A 19,899-nucleotide genomic window follows, 5' to 3' on the forward strand; every position below is an offset into this window, starting at 1 on the left:
TCGGAAGCTAGACTCACTTGTGAAGGAACTCGACGAGTCAATGCCTTGACTCGGCGAGTTCAAGGCAATCTTTTTGCCTCAAGAACAGACTCGGCGATTTGTTCATACAACTCGGCGAGTCTTAGCATAGAGTGTTCTTCGGATGAAGATGAACTCGACGAGTCGTTCATACAACTCGGCGAGTAGGATGAAGGACTATTGGACTTTGGTTAGAAGGAAAACTCGTCGAGTCAATGCCTAACTCGACGAGTAGAGACGAGATTATGGTCAGACAAAGGGATAGGGACTCGGCGAGTTGGCAAGCCAACTCGGCGAGTCGTGTCAACTGGAAGTTGACGTTGACTTTGACTCTTGGTTTGGTTTGGGGTAAATGGTCATTTTACCCTGAGGTCGGTTAGCAGTATTTGACTGAGTGTTTTGTGGGAATTATAGTCGAAGGATTTCCGGGGCAGCAGCAGCAGCAGAAGACAGTCAGTTCCCACGCATATCAGCAGCTACTTTGAGGTGAGTTACTTTCCAGTAGCGGTGGGTCTACGGCTACAATGTCGGCCCATCAGTAGGAGTTGTATGATAGATGACTTTCTATGTGATATTCATCTAGGGTTGCTACTACCTGTGATATGTTATTGTGCTAGTATGATATGATGTTATGTGTTAGTAACAGTTAGGGGAGATAGTCCCCCAGATTAACGGTCGATAGGCCCAAAGGGGGCGGTCATGCCCAGCCATGCTAGATAGATTATGTGATATATGTGTTATGTTGTAGTAGTAGGGGTTGAAATAGTCCCTAGTACCCGGTCGAGAGGGCCGAAGGGGAGACCAACACCCAGATATGCTAGTCAGTATCCGGTCGAGAGGACCGAAGGGGAGGCATGCTCCCAGATATACTGGTCAGTATCCGGTCGAGAGGACTGAAGCGGAGGCCAGCTCCCAGATATATTAGATAGTATCCGGTCGAGAGGACCGAAGGGGTAGGTCGGGCACCCAGATACGCCTGACAATATATGTATGTTATGTGATTGTATGGTATGTGGTATGTTGGGGGAACTCACTAAGCTTTGTGCTTACAGTTTTCAGTTTTGGTTTCAGGTACCTCTTCTTCGAAGGGGAAGGAGCTGGAGCGGTAGCAGCCCATCATACACATGCCTTGTAATCCGCATTATGAGATCTTCCTGGGGATATTTACTCTGACACTATTATGTTTTATAAAAATGTTTTCCAGACATGCAATATCTTTTATGAAATGATTTGATCGTTGAACGTTTTATTCCTAATTTTTTGCTAAGTACATGTTTTAAAAACGAAATTTTTGGCTCGTATTTTTGGGGCGTTACAAGTTGGTATTAGAGCCTTGGTTTGAGGGATTCGGACACACCTTCGGGGGTGTCTGAACTCAAATCGAGGGATTAAAAGATTTTAAAGAAGAAAATATTTTCTAAAAAGCTAAGTAAAGAGTTTTAAGAAGGAACGAAGTGTGTTATGTGCGCGACCGGCCGAGCTCAAGTAAGTATTCCCCAAAGTACCCATAAAAGTTTTTATGTTTATCAGTTTCAGTAGAACAGCATGCTAGAATAGGACTAAGGATCTAGGAGTGATGCCTTATGTGCCTGCTTTATGTGCTTCAGTGTATGAAAATTGCATGCTAGAATTGAGTAGACGGCAGTAGGATAGCTCGTTTAGGTTATGCCTGATAGTATGAGTTTAGCATTGTATGCTAGTCAGTTTCTCTTTATGAGGAAGGATTTGCTTCAGATTGTTTCCTGTTGTCTGAATGTTGCTTTCTTTGTGCTTTGTGGTACTCTGAGTTATGGGAGTTAGACATTAGGTGAATACGTCACGTCACATGTGATCAGGGTTGAATAATCTTAGAGTGTTGGATTTGGCTCTATTGCGCAGCTCTTGTCTGAGTCTAACCGTTGTAGAGCCGAGTCTGTTACTCGAATGATTATCTGAGCCTCACCACATGTGATGGTATTCAGGTAATGGATAACTGGCATTACAAGGAGGCCTTCAGCAGCTGAGGACCGGGTAGGGTGGAGTTAGAGATTTTCCTAGGGCAAGCCTAGGATGAGTATAGCAGTGATCAGCGGTAGTGAAAGGGACCTGGTGGAGTCAAGGCAGTCCTTGGAGAAGGTACGGATAGATGTGGAAGGTAGTATGGGCCCGTACTACTGAAAGCAGAGGATCCGTACCTGAATCGAGGAAGGCCAAGATAAGACCAAGGAACTTGTAGTAGGTGTAATCCCTACAAAGGTATCAGTATCGCTAACGATTATTATTTATGTATTTCAGAACGGTGGTACTACGCTCGAGGCCAGCAGTTGGCAGTACAGGAGAGGGATCGGGTTCGGGATCAGGTTCCGAGCCAGTGGATGAGGGGCTACGCGAGTTCATCGCGTCAGAGATCACCAGAGGCATCCTTGAGTCGACCCCCATTATCTTCGGGTCGATCAAGGAAGGGATATTGGAGTTGATGGAGGATCGCCTCAGGGCATTCAGGAGCGACATGGCATCTGGCTAGTCGGGATCTCGCACACTGTCCTTCAAGGACTTATGGGGCAGTGGTGCGCCAGATTTTCACGGGGCAAAGGACCCCATAGCTTCCAGGAGATGGATTGCAGACATTGAGTCTGCACAGTTGACTAGCTTCTGCCCTGAGGGGTCGAAGGTGAGATATGCAGCAGGACGTTTGAGAGATCGAGCTAGGGATTGGTGGGAGTCTGTTGGTGACTCGTTGGAATCCTCGGTTGTCGAGGCTATGACCTGGTCGGACTTCGTGACCAGGTTCAGGGCAGAGTTTGCGCCGGCTGTCGAGCTTCAGCAGCTTGCCAGGGAGTTCCTAGATATGAGACAGACGACGAAGACTGTGGCGGAGATCACCGCCAAGTTCCGGGAGAGGGCGTTGCTGGTGCCCCAGTACGTGGGTGATGAGGATATGAGGAGGACCCACTATCATGACATGCTACGAGCTGATATTCGGGAGCATGTCAGTTTTTCAGCTTGCCCTACCCTGGACTCTATGATTGTCAGGGCAAGGGAGAGGGAGATAGATCTGGAGCACATCCGGAAGAGGAAGGCGGAGGAGGGGTATCTTATGGGGGCTTCGGGGAAGAAGCCCAAGGGACCAGATGCGGGGCCGAAAGCCCAACAGGGGCGGGGCCACTGCAGGAAATGCAGCAAGACGCACGAGGGAGCATGCAAGTTGGGATCGTCAGGCTACTACAAGTGCGGCAAGTTAGGGCACTTCAGTAGGGATTGTACCGCCCCTACACGTGTGATTCACACATCGGAGTTGCTATGTTTCCACTGCAACCAGAGGGGCCACAAGAAGGCCAATTGCCCCCAGTTGACAGCATTAACACCGGTTAAGGCGCCAGCTCCAGCTACCCTGCGGATTACAGATGGCCGGTAGGGCAAGGCAGAGGCTCCAGTGGTGAGGAGCCGGGCGTTTCAGCTGACTACCGAGGAGGCACGCGCCGCACCCAATGTGGTGACGGGTATGATTCTTTCCCTCTATCTTATTTTTTATGATGTTATGATATTGATATGTGCCTTGTGTATATGCGTTAGGATCGGTCCATGTGAACTGGAAGTTGACTTTGACTTTGACTCTTGGTATGGTTTGGGATAAATGGTCATTTTACCCTGAGGTCGGTTAGCAGTATTTGACTAAGTGTTTTGTGGGAATTATAGCCGAAGGATTTCTGGGGCAGCAGCAGCAACAGCTAATTTGAGGTGAGTTACCTTCCAGTAGCGGTAGGTCTACGGCCACAATGTCGGCCCACCAGTAGGAGTTGTATGATAGATGATTGTCTCTGTGATATTCATCTAGGGTTGCTACTACCTGTGATATGTTATTGTGCTAGTATGATATAATGATATGTGCTAGTAACAATAGGGGGAGATAGTCCCCCAGATTAACGGTCGATAGGGCCGAAGGGGTGGTCATGCCCAGCCATGCTAGATAGATTATGTGATATATGTGTTATGTGGTAGTAGTAGGGGGTGAAATAGTCCCCAGTACCCAGTCGAGAGGACCGAAGGGGAGACCAGCACCCATATATGCTAGTCAGTATCCGGTCGAGAGGACCGATGGGGAGGCATGCTCCCAGATATGCTGGTTAGTATCTGGTCGAGAGGACTGAAGGGGAGGCCAGCTCCCAGATATATTAGACAGTGTCCGGTCGAGAGGACCCAAAGGGTAGGTCGGCACCCAGATATGCCTGACAATATATGTATGTTATGTGATTGTATGGTATGTGGTATGTTGGGGGAACTCACGAAGCTTTGTGCTTACATTTTTCAGTTTTGGTTTCTGGTACCTCTTCTTCGAAGGGGAAGGAGCTGGCGCGGTAGCGGCCCATCACACACATGCCTTGTATTCCGCATTATGAGATCTTCCTGGGGATATGTACTCTGACACTATTATGTTTTATAAAAATGTTTTCCAGACATACGATATCTTTTATGAAATGATATGATCGTTGAACGTTTTATTCCTAATGTTTTGCTAAGTACATGTTTTAAAAAATAAATTTTTTGCTCGTATTTTTGGGGCGTTACATCCATAGAGTCCATTGGTGTTTATATGTGGTGGATCTGATGTTTGGGTGATGTTTGCACTTAAGATTGAGGATTTGAACTGATTTTCTTCATGTATTCCCTACTTTGAACTCAAGTCTTGTATTGTACATGCAAGACCCTATAGCATCAATTTTTATGGTCTTTAGGGTGTTAGGAAGCCTTCTAGAAAAGATAGATTAGTGGCTTAATCAATTAAAGGGTTTTATTCATCAAAATGTAATTCATAAAGATCTCATGATGTGAGGATATGCCTGCCACATTGTGAGGATCAAGGAGTCTCAATTGTTTTGTCCTTAGTAGCTCACGACGTGAGCATTAGATGGTCACATCGTGAGGGGCAGTTGCCAGTTGACATTCGTTGACCATTGACAGTTAACTTTTTGACCATTTTGAGTTTCGGTCCAACTTCAAGTATTTGGGTTGTTGATTAAAATTCTTCCAGATTTTGGTGTTAAATGGATTATGGTAGAAAGCAATGCAAAAAGGGAAGCATGTCGCAATATTTTGGGCTCTTCATTTTAGGTGAGTTTTCCTCACTGCATCCGTGGGTCGAAGGCACCAATGTGGGCCCACTAGTTTTGGTTATCATTTACTATAGGGATGCCCTAGGGACTTTATGTAGTTATGCAAGATAGAACGAGGACTCTTGATCTATGCTTTATTTCTCGTTCCTTGTTTGGTTGTGGCTCTAGAGTAGGATCATCTGTCCGGGCGTCAATCTCACCACTAGGTACATATGGTTACGCATTATTTGCGGAGTTGGTTATGTATCATTGTGTATAGGATGTTGCTATACTGTAGTGATCTTTTAGATTGGTAAATCTTCCTTATTATCTGTTTGCTAATTATATGTTTATCTGTTGCATATTTCGACATAGTATGGTTAGGTTGAGGTGGTACCACTTTGTGTTGTAGGCCGAGAAAACCGGGAGCGATTCAAATATAAGTTGTGGGCTCGGGAGCAACCCAGACTTATGATGTTGGTTAAGGAGCAATCCAAATATAAGTTGAGGTCTGGAAGGGCAATCGAGACTTATGTTGTGGGATTGGGAGCAATCAAGATATAAGCTAAGGGTCAGGAAGGCAATCCAAACTTATGTTGTGGGCTCAGTAGCAATCCAAATATAAGTTGAGGAGCGGGAGGGAAATCCAGACTTATGTTGTGGGTTCATGAGCAATCCAGACATATGTTGAGGGCCGAGAGGGAAATCTTGACTTATGCCTTGTGCATAGGGGTAATCCAGTCTGCTGAATGAGGACCCGATATGCATGCTTATATATTTTTTGTATGGGTTATTTCGAGGGAACTCTCGAAGCTTCATGCTTACCTAATTGTAATTATTTTCAGGTATCATCGGTAATCGTGGGAAGGTGAAGGCGTGACTGTACACATTCATCTACATTAATGAAGATTTCGGGTTGTTATATTACTCTTGTTTTCAACAAATGTAATTTGGAACAAATAGTTTTGTTAACACAAATTTTATAATGTGGAGTTTTAACTTAATAAAAATGAAAATATTTGGTTGTGAAAATGGGGCATTACAGAAACATTTCGCATATATGGTAGAGACCATCTATAACATGAGAAATCTGGAATATCCAACTTATGAGTTCTTCTTGATGGGTTCTGGCAAATCCAAGAACTACCAAAATGTTATACCAGACTTTAAACTTGATAATAGACTTAGATTCATGAAAATTGAGATGTAATCCATGTATAAAAATAATAAAGTATGGGCTTGGTTAATTGTCATCCCTATAGTAAGACTAAAAGGAGTAAATGATTCCTTTGTAAATAAAACAAACATGGAGATCTATGCACATTTAGCAAGACTTGTTATAAAAGGTTTTTCTCATACTCATGTCGTTGACTATGATCAATATTTTCTCAAGCAGCTATGATTAGATCAACTAGGATATTATTTAGCATAGCTACATATTATCATTATGATATATGGCAAAAAGATATCAAGAAAAACCGCTTTTCATAATACACACCTACTTGAATATGTCTATATAGATTAGCCTAGAGGTTTTCCTAATCCAAGATATCCTAAAAAAATGTGTAAGCATTAATATCCATTTGTGGATATAAAACCAACATCCCAAGGTTAAAATCATCATTTTATTATGAAAATACAAGGTATGTTTTTGCATCAAAATGAAGATAACATCTGTGTTTATTAAGAATAGTGGGAACATAGTGATATTCCTAATCTTGTATGAATGAGACATACTTAAGCATAAGAAATCACATTCCGACTATGCAAGACTCTTTTGCCTTGACTCGAAAAATGTTTCTAAGATGAAGGACTTAGGAATGAAAAGATACATTCTTAAAATGTAAAATATATGGAGATCAATAAAGATGAATGTTAAAGTTTTAAATCTTTATGCATATGCTAACAATATCTTGAACGAGATTAATATACAAGATTCCTTTGAAGGACTCTTGGCATTGCCACATGCCACCAATTTTGAGCTAGCGTGAAAATGACCTAGCACATAGGTTTCAGCTAGATAAAATGATTTACGTCCTATTTGGTTTAATAAATGAATCCATCATTTATGTCGTATTATGCACAAGACTACGTATATGATTATGTTAAAAACATATAATAAGATACCAATTAAATACATAGGAAAGTCATTAGATGAATATAAGAACATTCTTAGAGTATTTAAGAAATACTTAGAATGTATGTGAATTAGTCAGTTTCGAAGATCTTTATAAAAGCTACATAAGATGCTAACTTTAAAACATATAGATTAAATTATGAATTATAATTGAGTTATGACTTCATTATGAATGAAGAATGAGGTTTGTTGGAACTGGCTCGAAAAAAACATAATTGCATAAGCTACTACAAAATCATAATACACTGATACTTTAGAAGATGCCATCAAATATGATTAAATGAATGAGTTTATTGAAAACTAAGTTGACTCCTTCCATTCAAGAATAACCTAGAAATCTTCTATGACTTAAAGATTATACTTAATCAAGCTAAGAAATCTTAGTTACATAAGAACAATATTCATATTCTCCAAGATATCTAACTATACTTAGAATAAAGTTAAATATGGAGATGATCATAATCATAGAATTCACCCAAATTAAATTTCGTCAGACCCATTAATAAAGTCCTTGCTTTAAGTTAAGCATGAAAGGTGAGGATTGAGTGACAGGAAAATCTTGTTCTATAAATGGGATTTGATTTGAATTTAGTATTTGGATAATGGAACATTGTGATAACAACTGTTATATTGTTTTTATATATGGGGATATGATCTTCACATTAATACTAGTTGTATTCTGTATTAAAGTGTTTAATACATGAATAATATAATTATTCTAAAAGTTCATAGTCAGTCATAATTATAGGTGCAATTATGAAGCAACACTAATATGAAGTGAATTTGTTGACTCTAATAAGATGAAAGTGGGCAAAGGGTTGTAACCAAAATTCATAGTTACTTATCAGAGAACAAGTATGGACATGACGTATATCAAGATCTCTTCATGGATCACTATCGGGAGTGATAAATGATTAAAGGTACTATATTTGTATCCTTAATACTTGAGATATATATTGGGACTTAAGTGTATGGAGCATTATACTTTGACATGGTTAAATTTTGTTCTTTGACTAGACACTTATAAAGGCCATTGGTAGGTGTCGTTTGAATCATACAAGAGTGGTATGTAGCCAAGATGGGATTTGTTCCTTTTATGTGTTAAGAGCTAGACATATAATTCACATTACCTAAAGTTGAACACTAAATGAGATTGATTGTGATCCAAATCTCATGTGCAATAGGATCTTTCCAACAAATGCATATCTTATAAACTTAACTTATATATAAATTGTAGCTTTGAGATTTTAGGAATTCGATTTTGATGAATGACATTCTTCGTTGTATGTTATTGGGAGCAGTAAAATATTGCTAGACGTTCACCACTTTCTATATCAATATATGATCAGTCTTATGAAAGTGGGAGATTGAAAAGATCTTTATGCCAACATTCATTATAGAGTGATATTTGCTAATGACATATGATCCTATAGGGTCACACCTTACACTAAGTTACTACTTTTGATTATTTATTAGAAACAAATTACTAATAAATATAATCAACACTTGTATACAATTGGAAAATTTATTATATATGGAAACAATATTTTATAGAGAGAAAACAACTAGTAAATCATAATTATGAATTTATAAGTTGTGTACATCTTTTTTGGACCTATAGTAGTCCATTTATATAAAGTGGTTTGTATATATATATATATATATATATATATATATATATATATATATATATATATGCTAGTCATGACCTTGAGTGTAAAGGATACAAAAGCTTCCGTCATCTCTATGATGTCAAGTGGTAGAAGTTGGCTTGTTTGATTTATATTGCTCCCATGCTTTCCTTATATGTCCTTACTTTGATATCGTCCTTCTTAAGGTGTGACCAAAAACTTGCTAGTTTTTCAAGTGATTCTTCCCATCTTTTTCTCTCTAAAAGCCGAGAGATGGAGGCTCTCATTCCATCTCTTGGTCTTGCAATTTTTGTGCCCACTTTGAGTGTTTATAAGTTACTTGTCCTTAAGATTAATTTGGTATTAGTTATTACTGGCTTCAGAAGTGCTTATTACAAGTGAAGACGTGCATCTTGAAGTAGCTTACCCTTGCTTGGTGGATACATAGTAAAGAGCTTCTACTTTGGAGATTTTTCCTAACTTTCTCAACTTCCAACATCCTGAGAGGAAACAAAGTCTTCAAAGGTTGTAGTTCTTTTTCCTTCAATGATTGTTTTAATCTCTTCATGCTTTGCAAAATGATCATGAGTGGGTTAGAATGGTTTTAAGTTTATTCATTTTAAAATCCTTCCGTTGCTAAACTCACAGTTTTTTTATAGACAATATTTGAATATAACCCAACAAAGTGCATTATCCAAACATGTCGGTTGAGCTTCAGGAGGGCGAAATGTTAATGAAGATACACGAAAGTCTCGAGTCGTATGTCACATATGTTTTAATAGGTAGTTTATTATCTAAACTTGTGATACGCGATATACCCATTATAAGAAAAAATATGTGTAGAGGGATAAACATGCTATAATTTATATTATTAAATGTTAATGAATCTGACACGTATACCACATTGACTAGAATTGGTAAATAGTTTCACGTAACTAATTAACCTCTCTTCATGATTACGAGATACCTCTTCACAACTAGAAGTGAGACATGGATCTTATCCTTTGACACAATAATTTTGGGTAATTACTTTTATAATGTATATTTTAAAATTACTAATAAATGTTTCGAATTTTATAGATGATATCAAACAAAAGTCTTTTTATTCAAATTTTGCAGTGTGAAGTCCCCTTGATAAAGACAAGCTTGTTGAGATTAATTATTTTTGATGGTTCTGTAAGCTGAGAGTTCTACTCTAATTACAAAATAATCTTTGTGTGGTTGAGGAACCAATACAAAATAATTACTTAGCTAAATGCAGTAGACTACACATTTATTTAAAAGACTCAAAGTAGGTAGCTTACTTTATGCTAGACATATTGCTTCCTGAACATTGAAAGTGATTTAGAAACACGAGTGTCTATAACGTCATCAAACAATTCAATGGAATGTTCCATGAATTGGATTGGGAAGAACATTTAAGAGTATGTAAAACTCTTAATGGATGTAAATTGCAAGATGGAGAATGAGTTGCTCCCCCATTTCTTTAAAATGAGGGACTACATGGACCATTTATGGGTTTTGGGCAACCTCATTAGTTGGGAGTCAACATTACCCTAGAATCACTAACTCTTTATTTTGATGAGTTTATTGAGATGTTACAGAGCACCCGTGTATCATATCCAAAATTCCATGTTAGAATGAAGACTATAGAATTCCATATGTAAAGTCTAAGTTATAAAGAGGTATCAAAAGAAGAAAAAAGAAAAATCGCCAGTTGGAAAAGAGTTATTCTAAGGCACGTCATTCTAGGGATCAAGAGGACATGTACTACATCCACTATTGGGTAGTAGTACATACCCAGAACATATGGCCACCATATTTGTGACATTTGAAAAAACTCCATGCGAAGGTGTATTTAAAGTCATGTATAACTAAGATATGTTTATGTTAAACCTTGAAATATTTAGGGTTTTTAGGAAACGATAAAAAAGGATAAGATTCTCAAATTCAATAGGGATAATGTGAATCTTACTCAATTTAGTGATCATATATGGAGTTGTGAAGTTGTTTCATGACTATCTCTCTATGGGACACCATCTTTGGTGGTATAGATGAAAGAATTTAAAAATCACTACTTGATAGGATTTATGATGAATCACATTCTATTTTCATATAATTTATGGAATTATACCAGGAAGTTTGGAACAAAGTCTTAACCTTGTACCGAAAAAATGGTTTTAGTAACATACTTCAAAATATGAATTAACGATATTTTTCAAAATTTGAAAGTTTAGGATTTGTAAGGGTTATATCTAATGTGAGGATTAAGCTTAGATGAGAGTAGTGCCATTTATTCTATGAGATTTATACACTACTTAGAATAAGGTTTTTGTTACTCAAGAGGTATTATTCCTACATTATATATATATATATATATATATATATATATATATATATATATTTACACACCCACACACACATGATCCTAATTCATCATGAAAGATTTCAAGAGTCAATAAATAACCTAATATTGGCATTAGTTCTCAAAAAAAAGGTATTGAAGCCTGTTGAACATTCACAAAGTTTTTTGTGAAGAGTCTGACACAATATTAACTCTTATCCATCCGATTAATAGAGTGAATAGTACACCATGAATATATGGTTTATACTTATAAGATGGTGATAAATTACAACATATCAGTTTGAGTCTAGTAATCTATCAAAAATCCATGACGGATTCGGAGCATTCTTAATGAAAGGAGCCTATAAAGATGCACTTTATGCATGATAATCAAGTATACACTTGATTGATAAACTTATAACTACATGATAGTAATAAAGGTTTCTAAGATCAACATGGAATGAAGTTACATAAATTAAGTCCAATTATGACAATTATTTACATGCCTGTTGTAACGATTAGATGGAAACTACCTGCATTAATGAAATATTTACGTAGGACGTGTTCATGGCACCGCCTAAGAGTTTTTGTACAACCTAAATGATGTGTAAGCTTTAGAGGGCTATTGATGGACTCAAATAAGCATCTTGAAGCTGGAATCAATGTTGTGATTACAAAATCAAAGATGTTTCATTTTATCAAGAATGAAGATAAAGATTAAGTATATTTAAGGTTGTATGGTGTTCATGTGTAATGATAGCCCTACATAACAAATTATAAGGCCTTGACTAGGAATTTTTTTTATGAAAACATGAAAGATCTATAGATATAGATCTCTCAAAGGGATAAAATAATTAAGGCATAATGTACACTGATAGTACTTGAAGTGAGTGAAAGAATTCCAAAAGGAGTTTATTTTGTGTAGAGTAGTTTATGACTAAGTTGACTTAAGTGTCCTAGTTCCAATAATATGTTAATTAACATAACAACTATATATATATATATATATATATATATATATATATATATATATATATATATATATATATATATATATATATATATATGATAATCACGTGTATTATGTACGGATTATGATGTTTTGTATAATGTATGCATGATAATTTGATATTAGGATCATTCTGGAAAAATACCAAAAGGAAAGCAGCTAAGAGTAATCATAAGTTTTTGATAATGCCCTTGATTATTGAAAAAAAAAGGAAGAAATCAATGCAATGAGTACATGATGGAAAATTTGAAACTAAAATAAATGATTCTTGTTCGTATTAAAGACTCATGTTCTTATGAAATAGAATAATGGAGATTTGGAATAGTAACATGTCAGAGACTGTATTTAATCCCATAACCAAATATGAGTGTATTGTAGCTAGTGGAGTTGCAAAGAATACTATGTTTATGAAGGAGTTTATCAATGTTGTGGTATAATTACATACTAACCTGTAGAGATTATACTTAGAGTTATGAGACATATTACAGTAACTTCGAAAGGAAATGCGAGTAACTACAAGCTATCAGTCAAGTAAAAGAAAGACTCTCAAACTAAGTGTTTTAGCATTAGCTATGCTGTTGACGTTTTAAATTTTCTTGATTTGATACATTGAACTCATAAATTTTGAAATTTAGAATGAAGTGATGATTAATTGGTTTGAGATCTTAATATATTCTAGTGACACATCAAGATCATTTGATTCATTTTTGTGTTCTAATTTGCATGTTTTACGATTCCTTGTATTGATGTATTCAGAATCTACACAACCGATCATACATTAAGAAAGGAAGAAATGAATTAAGACAAACGTTAGGTGTTAATATATTATCAATATTGACATATATGACATAGTGATGCGATTATCATCCACATGTACTTTATAGTGATCAAGTATTGGAGTAACCTACACATATATTATGACTTCATGGAAATTAGTCACAAGTAATACTAAGATGGTAATATAATATGTCCTCGAAAAAGAGATACATAAGACTTTACCTTAGTCTCTTATGCCTTGACATTCTCCAACATTACCTGTAATGGCATCCATATAGTGTATTCTCATGTATGACATGGAAAACGTTTCTGGAATTTTGTAGTTGAAGTTGTTTTTTTCCTTCTAATCATTGGTGGAATTGATAGTCTGGGTGCCTCAACGATTGCATGCTGACAGGAACATGACGATGGAAGGGAACATGATGATGACTATTTGAGGTCCTCAGATGCAAGCAACATCATTATCGTCGGATAGGGTTTCCAGAAATAAAAATGACGATAGAATGTTGGTTGTATTTAGGGTTTTGAACAATGTTAGAGTTTCTATGGAGTAGAAATCACGCCTAAGCTCAAATCTTCATTGTTGTCTTGGCCAGGTTGTAGAGTTTCACGAAAGAGACTAACACGGTCTTCAGAAAACAATGGTGTGTTAGTGAAAAAGATGATGGCTGCCTTATAGTTTCGTGGTTGGAGAAGTAAAGGGTGGAGGACGATTTTCTTAAGGATGATTTTAAGTCTTTATGTGTGTGTGTGAGTGAGTGAGTGAGCGTGAGAGAGAGAGAGAGACAAAGAGAAAGAAACAAAGATTTGGTGGTTTAAGTCTTTATGCTTTCTTTGAGAGAGAGATAGATAGAGAATTCTAAGGGGACAATTTATTTTATTTTTTTTCATATTTTTAAATAAAAGAAAAACCTCCAAGGATATATTAGTCATATAATAAAATCTTAACTTTTATTTTCAATAATGTTATGTATAAAGTCCAATCGTGCATAGGTTTTGAAACATAGGGACCATCTTTGAGAGAAAATTTTCATAAGGACCAAAACTGCTATGTTTTACAAAGTTCATGGACCATTTATTTAGTTTTAACAAATATTAATGGTTATTATATCCTGGACCCAGTAATACATCTATTTGAGTATTACTAATATATTTTTAGAGTAAATTACAAAAATGGTCCATGTGGTATGATGTAATGGGCAAACAAAGTCTAACTTTAAGAAAACGGGTAAACTTGGTCCCTGTGTTTTGTCGATATTACATTGACCATCCTTACACCATTAAATCTAAATAAAGAGCTATTAAGTGTATGTAAAATTACCTTTTTACCCATTTCTTTTTTAATTAATATTTATGTATGCTAAATGAACTGTTTACCAATGTACTCTTTCTAGCATTCTCTTCCTTTAATTTTACGAATTCATTTCCTCATTCCAAAATTAAATGTCACAAACCCAAATCTTCAACGACAATAGAGATTGTTCATTCTTAAACAATGTTCAGGACAGATGTATGAGGATTGTTGCGTTTCTACATCACTACTGGAGTTGTTTCTGTTCTCTGAAAAAACATGATTAGGTCTACCTCACCCTACACCATCATTTTGCTTATTCAGATCAGAGGTGGTTAAAGAAACTTCAAATGAAAAGTAACAATAAGCTTCAAGTCTTTGGGTTCTAATAACTCTTTTCCTCCATTATTCTTGGCTTCGCCCAAGGGAACATCGAATGTTGTATCAAAACTCATCAATAGATGAATTGACCTTGTCGGATTCCACCAACACCGTCACTTAAGAATCTCATGACCTATGTAGATTATGTGCTTATACAACTAATTGGAGATCTTACATTCACCTTATGTGCATCGTCTTCTCTCACCTTTGTCTTCCTAATTTTGAAATCACTGGAGATCTGGCATTATTTACCTATAACATCCCATCAATAGAACATCACACCATGGTTACTTGTATCCTCCACAAAACCTCCTTGAAAAAGGACCAATTCCCATTGTTATGTTTTGTGTCAATTTGTAGTCACTGGAAAATAATCCAGATCTCAACTGAGGTCTATCTCTAAATAGTTATTTCCTTATTTAAACCGATGTGGAAGGATATAAGGTGATTTATTGCTAAACTCTCGGCGCACATTAGAACAACTAATAAATGACATCCCCCCTATGTATGAATCTGCATCGCTCAAGAGGATAAGCTAAAACACATTGCCATAATTAATCATGATTCGGGATCATTTTGTTGACCTGATTGTTCCTTGAAGACTGAAACCAGGGGATATTACTACTATATTAAATTTGATTTACATTAACACCACCATCCAAACCATACCTTCTCCCCCTACCTCCTACTACCTTCTTCGAAGAAACACCACCACTGGCCTTAAACCGAAGTTTCCATTCCATCTCTGCCAACTTATGATCCCAATATTCCCAACTAACGAGATATGCCCGGTTTGTCGCAAGGCATGTTTGGATTCTTTTGGAGAGCATGCATTTCATTGTAAAGAAATCTCTAGGTTCAAATATAGGAACGATATGGTTATGGATGTTTTGTTTGACATATTTAAGTGTGTCGGGGTCTCCGCCAAGAAAGAGGCACTTGTGAATTTCTTAACTGACCCGACAAAAGGAAGGTCAACCCTTAGACTGGTTGACGTTGCTTTTTTGTTTGGATGGGTTGGAGGTAATCATGCATGTATGGCCCTTACAGGGGTATCCCCTATTATGGGCTTGAGGGTTGGGTGTTTCACGGAAGGACATAGTACTTTAGATGTTATAGACAAAGTCACCAAACATGAGAACTTGTACATGGAAAATTAACACGTGTTCATACCATTTGTATTTGATACATTTGGTTTCATCGTGTCGTATGCGGTGAAGCTTCTTAATGGACCATGCATAACAATATTATATTCGTTAGATCTATGGATGTAGTCTTCAAAAGAACTGACTTTACCATAAAAAAAATTAAAAAAAAAAATAAAAAAAACTTAATGACATAGCTTGTTGCCCGTTTTGCATCTCACTCACTGGACGATGATAACTAAGATATATTATTATTTAATTCTCTTAAAAACCTAAATTTCTTTTTCATGTATCAAGATCGAGGCTTCTTAAGATCAACAGAGAAGATGTTGGTGATGGTGGTGAATGGGAAAGACAATCATCAAAGGCAGGGGAGCAGAGCATCGGTGATTTTGTTCCCATCTCCATCACATTTGAATAAATATTAGGGTAACTTACCTAAATGGCCCTTGCAGTTTAGTGAAATAATCCTAAAATCCAAAAAAATGAAAAAGAAAAAAGAAAAAGGAAAGGGTAAATATGTCATTTATAAAGATTTACGGTATTTTTTGGACGCCGTGCATCGGAAGGACTATTTATGTAATATCAACAAAACACAAGGACTGAGTTTCTTCATTTTCTTGAAGGTTGTCTATATATGCCTATTATCCCAAACCTCATGGACCATTTTTGTAATCTAATCATGTTTTTTAGCAACAACCAGACTATGATTATGTAAGTCTCTCAATTTGAACCTATAACCTTTAAAAGAAATTTTTATCTGTTGCTTTTCAAGTTCTTACTTAAACCAAGTTTTTTTCTACGTACTATTATATATTTATATGTTTATTATAGTGTAATGCTAGCATCTTTTTAAGACTTGATTTATGAAATAAGTCAAATAACTATTATGTCTTGTACGAGTGTGTAAATGTTTATTTTATTTTTGTTTTTGATCATAATCAGTATGAGAAGCAAATCGCAGGTCACAATAATACGGTTAATATGCAACACAAAGTAAATTACCACTTTTCCGTCGTCGACAAGGAATCCTGTAGATAGATGTTTGTATAAATCCTCTGTGCTAGAATATGCTATAGGAGCATTTGTCATCGTTTGTATGGCTTTAATGACTGCATAGTTCGTCTGCAGTTAACAATATCATGAAAATAAATGTTAACTTGTTTAGTATAATTAATGAGATGTTTCGTAGGCCAAAATGATAAACAAACTAATTATAATACAAAAAGTATAAATTTTAAAAACAAATGCACTGTCATATATTATCATCCGTAGAAAATGGAAAATTTCTGTGCATGTGGATCTATTTATAATAACGAGTTTCCCTAAAACAGGTTTTGGGCGAAGGCCTGCTGCCTACAAGCCCATGCATGCCTCACCACTGCCCAAGAGGTGTACACCAGAGTTGCTCTATGAGATACACCAGCTGCTATGTCGAGATACTGTAGTTGCTCCTCGATGAGCAACCAAGGAAGATTACAAGGCACGTCGGGCATTCCCCATGGCAGCCTATTCCACGTACATCTGTGGTTTTAGTCCGCAGATGCTTGGTATGATCAACATTTGCGGATTATGTTTACAACCTTAATTAATTGATTTTTCTATAGCCACCACGCTCATCGTTAATTATTTATTACAATGACACTAATATATATAGCTGATTACTTATTTATGTTATCTGGATGAGATCATATTGGATACCTCTAAGAAGAAATTATCTGGATGAGTTCAATAGTGAATTTAACATATATTAAAAACAAACTATTTTAATTATCAATAAAGTTGAAAGTACCTGCAAGTCCAATATTTCCCCAAGTTTCTGTACCTCAAACAAATCATCACAAAAACTGTAAGAGTTCATTATTGTAGTTAATTAACGTAGGTGCTTAATATTTTAAGACACAAAAGCTTACATGCAATTCCAATGTTTCCACAATTTCCTGTACAACAAAACATTATTACAAAAAAATGTATGAGTTTATTGTAGTTAATTAGCATATGTTGACACAATGTAACATGTTAACTATCAACAAATTTAAACTTACTGCCGATTCCAAAGCTTCCTCAAGTTCCTACACCACCAACAAAATTTCAGAAAAGTTTAGGAATGTTGATTAGCATATACACGATGGAACCTATTAACTTTCAACAAATTTAATCTTACTTGCAAGACCAATGCTTCCACAAATTCCTGTATCACCGAATAAGTGTTCATACATAAAAGTGTATGAATTCACCTTAGTTAATTTAGCCTATACAGACACAGAGGAACATGCTAATTTTACAATAAACTGGAGCTTACCTGGGCTTGCATTGTCACCACAAGTTTCTGTACCACCATGCAAATTTTCAGGAAAGTATATCAGTTTATTCTATTTAATTTAGCATATATAGACAAAAGTAACCTCAACATTTTTAATAAAGTTGTACATACTTGCAATTCCATAGCTTCTTCGAGTTTCTGTATCACCAAATTAAGAATTAGCAGAGAAGCGTATTAATTTACTAATGTAGTTATTTTAACATATATATAGATCCAAAAACATCTTAATTTTCAACCAATTTGAACTTACTTGCGTTTCACATGCTTCCTCATAGTCCTGCGCCACCAAATAATGTTTTATGATTTTGTTCTAGTAAATTTAGCAGATATAGACATTAATGTCCATGTAGAAAGGTGTATGGGATCATTCTATTTCGTTTGTATATAACTAAAGGCACAAAGGAATTTCTAAATTTTCAACAAATTTCAACTTACTAGCAATTCCAATGCTTTCTCAAGTTTCAGTAACACCACATCCATTGAGGGTCGTTCTTTCTGATCATCATTCAAGCATTGATACGCAATCTTGGAAAAGTCCTTCACGGATTTTGAGTCTTTCAAATCAAGATCCATGATTGCATTTAAATTTCCTTCTTCGTAGCAGCATTGGGCCAGTGGCACTAGCTGTCTTTGTTCACCAATAACATTCATGAAGCACAACCTCCCGCATAATGCTTCGAATAATACTACGCCAAACGAATAAACATCTGACTTTTTTGTTAATATTCCAGTCTTAATGTACACCGGATCACAGTAACCACCTGTGCCAGCCGCATTGGTAATGAGATAAGTCTCATTTTCATTAGCACGACCTATTTTGGAAAGTCCAAGATCCGCAATCATAGCTTTCCAATTTTGGTCTAGAAGAATATTTGCACTTTTTATATCCCGGTGGATAACTCTATGATTTGCTGCAACATGGTTGTGAAGATAATCCAGACCACGGGCTACATCGACGCATATATTCATACGTTGCTTCCATGTGAGTGGACATTTGGTTTTGACCGGATAAAGGTAATTGTCGAAGCTTCCATGCTCTGCATACTGGTAAATTAGGATTTTTTCATGGCTTTCATCACAGTAACCAAGAAGGGAAACCAGGTTTGGATGTTTATAACGAGAGAGCAATTGTCGCTCTGTCAGAAATTCTTTAAGCCCTTGACCAGATTCGGTCATATTTAGTCTCTTTACAGCAACAGAAGTAAGAATACCAGAATGTGAGAGTTCTCCTTTATAAACAGGGCCATATCCGCCCCGCCCAATAATGGTTGTGAAGTTTTTGGTGGCCAACTTGATCTCTCGAAAGGGTATTACTCTAAGGCGATCTAAATCTTGAATGAGTGACATTATTTGCCTCTCGAAGAGCAAAGTAGTACAAGTAAAAAGATATTAGCAATGATGCTGAGAAAGAAGGCAATAGGATGGTTGATGCTTAAAAGGGGATGCTGATGAATGTAAACGAAGATGAGCCTATATAAGCTAGTGGCTATTTATCCCAAAAACAAAAAAGAAAGGTCACATTGTTCATTATTGTTATTTCAATTTTATATTGATATTATATAGATCCATTAGAAGTAGACTTTTTGGTTTAATATACAAAATGAACCTGCCGTTGCTTATCTTCCTTATCGTGCATCGTGGTTGGAGGTCATACATATGTTCTCAGGTGCTTGCATTTTGATAACTTTTTGCAAACTCTTCGAAATTGCAATTTGTTTTCATATGGCTTCTCACTAATAATAATAATAATAATAATAATAATAATAATAATAAT

General features: G+C 36.3%; 1 protein-coding gene across 4 annotated transcripts in view; it reads right to left on the bottom strand.

Moving 5' to 3' along the window:
- The window catches only part of LOC145057734 (uncharacterized), an 83,500-nt gene extending 63,932 nt beyond the window's left edge, over positions 1-19,568 (bottom strand). For 3 of the 4 annotated variants that reach the window (XM_079005613.1, XM_079005616.1, XM_079005615.1), the window contains exons 1-9: positions 18,561-19,568; positions 18,376-18,435; positions 18,237-18,263; positions 18,105-18,131; positions 17,967-17,993; positions 17,848-17,874; positions 17,716-17,742; positions 17,595-17,621; positions 16,808-16,927 (exon numbers count right to left, since the gene is read on the bottom strand). In XM_079005613.1, coding sequence (XP_078861739.1) covers positions 16,808-16,927; positions 17,595-17,621; positions 17,716-17,742; positions 17,848-17,874; positions 17,967-17,993; positions 18,105-18,131; positions 18,237-18,263; positions 18,376-18,435; positions 18,561-19,472 — 1,254 coding nt within the window. In that variant the 5' untranslated portion in view covers positions 19,473-19,568. The remainder of the gene's footprint in view (positions 1-16,807; positions 16,928-17,594; positions 17,622-17,715; positions 17,743-17,847; positions 17,875-17,966; positions 17,994-18,104; positions 18,132-18,236; positions 18,264-18,375; positions 18,436-18,560) is intronic. The other variant, XM_079005614.1, reaches the window with a different exon arrangement.
- Positions 19,569-19,899: the final 331 nt, after the last annotated feature.

The sequence above is a fragment of the Lactuca serriola genome, chromosome 6 (assembly GCF_051521515.1).
Source record: "Lactuca serriola cultivar US96UC23 chromosome 6, Lser_US96UC23_V15, whole genome shotgun sequence".
NCBI classification, from domain to species: domain Eukaryota; kingdom Viridiplantae; phylum Streptophyta; class Magnoliopsida; order Asterales; family Asteraceae; genus Lactuca; species Lactuca serriola.